General features: G+C 60.8%; 1 protein-coding gene across 1 annotated transcript in view; it reads left to right on the plus strand.

Moving 5' to 3' along the window:
• The window catches only part of MRC2 (mannose receptor, C type 2), a 21,135-nt gene that overhangs the window by 4,726 nt on the left and 14,306 nt on the right, over window positions 1-2,103 (plus strand). The window contains exon 7 of the mRNA XM_009883855.1: window positions 1,117-1,311. Within this exon, the coding sequence (XP_009882157.1) occupies window positions 1,117-1,311 (195 nt within the window). The remainder of the gene's footprint in view (window positions 1-1,116; window positions 1,312-2,103) is intronic.

Consider the following 2,103-nt stretch of genomic DNA (forward strand, 5'->3'; position numbering starts at 1 on the left):
GTAGCACCGGGAATGGTATCCCGTATCCCAAATGGGTAGCCCCGTATCCCAGCCAGGTGTACTCCCATCCTGGCATGGTCAGGGGATGCTGTCCGCCTGCCGGAGCAGCCCGTGGAGATGCCCATGGTGTCCCCAGCTCGCCCACGCCCTGGATGTGCAGAGCTGTGGTTGAGCTCCCCAGGGTTGCCTGGATTTGGAAAAGGGCCTCCCCGAGGAGCACCCCCCGAGAAGCGCTGGGTGCGAGCAGTAGGGGAGTGCCGTGGTTTAACCCCAGCCAGCAGCTCAGCCCCACGCAGCCGCTCGCTCGCTCCCCCCGGCGGGATGGGGGAGAGAATCGGGAGACCTGGAGCCCCTTTAGGGACTGGAAGGCCGCAATAAGTAGAGCAAAAGCCGCGCATGCAAGCAAAACAAAACAAGGGCTTCGTTCCCTGCTCCCCGTGGGCGGGCGGGTGCTCAGCCATCCCCAGGACAGCCGGGCTCCATCACACGTAACGGTGACTGTGGAGGACAAATGCCGTCACTCCCAACGTCCCCCCTTCTTCTTCCCCAGCTTTATATGCGGAGTGTGACGTTACAGGGTATGGAACACCCCTGTGGTCAGTTGGGGTCAGCTCTCCCGGCTGTGTCCTCCCAACTCCTTGTGCCCCTCAGCCCTCGCTGGTGGGGGGGTGAGGAGCAGCAAAGGCCTTGACGCTGTGTCGGCGCTGCTCGGCAGTAACTAAAACATCACTGCCTTATCAATGCTGTTTCCAGCCCAAATCCAAAACATCGCCCCACACTAGCTACTGTGAAGAAAATTAACTCTCCCCCAGCCAAAACCAGCACAGGGAGCAATCAAGAGGAGCAGGAGGTCCCCCATGGTCCCCCGGGGACAGAGTGCTCTCTGTCCTGCTCTGCTGTCACTCCTCTGCAAACAAAAGGGATTTTGTTTTGTCCCTGGAGCTGTAAAGCCTGCACCTTGCCATTGCGCGTTACGTTTTGGCCACAGCCTTCCCACGGTTGCTTTGGGTTGGTCTCCTGCACACCCCGTGGGACTGCGGTCCCTGCCCGTGCTCCTCTCCCTGCCAAGGAGAGGGTTGGAGAGCGGGACGGGAGCCCTCAGGCTGCCTTGTGTCCTGCCAGACTCGTGGTCGGAGGTGAAGGTGGACTGCGAGCCCAGCTGGCAGCCCTTCCAGTCCAACTGCTACCGCCTGGTGGGAGAGAAGAAGAGCTGGCAGGAGGCGAAGAAGACCTGCCTGCGGAGCGGGGGAGACCTGGTCAGCATCCACACGCTCTCCGAGCTGGAGTTCGTCACCAAGCAGATCAAGCAGGGTGAGGGGGAGCCCGCTGTGCCCGCAGCACCCTTCCCGTCTGATTTTGGGGTCTGCGGAAAGGTCGCTTCTGTGTGATGGGGGCTGCAAAGTTGAATTGGTTCATGGCTGTGGAGGGAGCGGAGGAGACCCCGGGCTGGGAGGGGATGCGGTGCTTGGAGGAGCCCGTGCTCCAGGCGCATCCTCCGTCCAGCAGATGTAAAAGCCGTTCCTGGGAGGCTGCGCTGCTGGGCGAGAAAATACACAGCTGCAGCTGGGAATGGCACTAGTCCCAGTTGGTTAATGTAGAAAAAGACAAAGAAAAGTGCTGCTGGCCTTGCTGGAGGAGGCTGCACCTCCTACGGCTAAACCTGCCCAGGACACGAGTGTCCCCGCAGCAGGTCAAGTGAAGGGGCAGTGCCTGCCTACACCATCCCAGGTTTCTCTTTCAAGTTCGGGCTTCACCCGGGTGTAGTTGGGTTGAAATTTCCCACATTGGGATGTCTCCAAGCTGGGACGGTACTTGGGAAGTTTCAGCCCGAGCAATCATGCGTGGTGGTACAGGGGAGCAACTATACCACCACCCTCTGGATCCCGCTTGTGCCACTGCTCGTTAGGGTCACCCTTGATTCGGGTTTGACTGTTCCCATACAAATGCGGCCCCTCCGGCCACAATACACACTCCGGCGATCGCACAGCCCGTCCCTGCTCTGCAGGGGAAGAGCCTGGCAGCAAAACCCCCCATGGGGACATCAGGGGACCCAGACTTCAGCGGGGACCGGGCAGGGGCCGGGGGCTGAGGGAGAGAATGCTG

The sequence above is a fragment of the Charadrius vociferus genome, unplaced genomic scaffold, assembly GCF_000708025.1.
Source record: "Charadrius vociferus isolate BGI_N301 unplaced genomic scaffold, ASM70802v2 scaffold484, whole genome shotgun sequence".
Taxonomy (NCBI): domain Eukaryota; kingdom Metazoa; phylum Chordata; class Aves; order Charadriiformes; family Charadriidae; genus Charadrius; species Charadrius vociferus.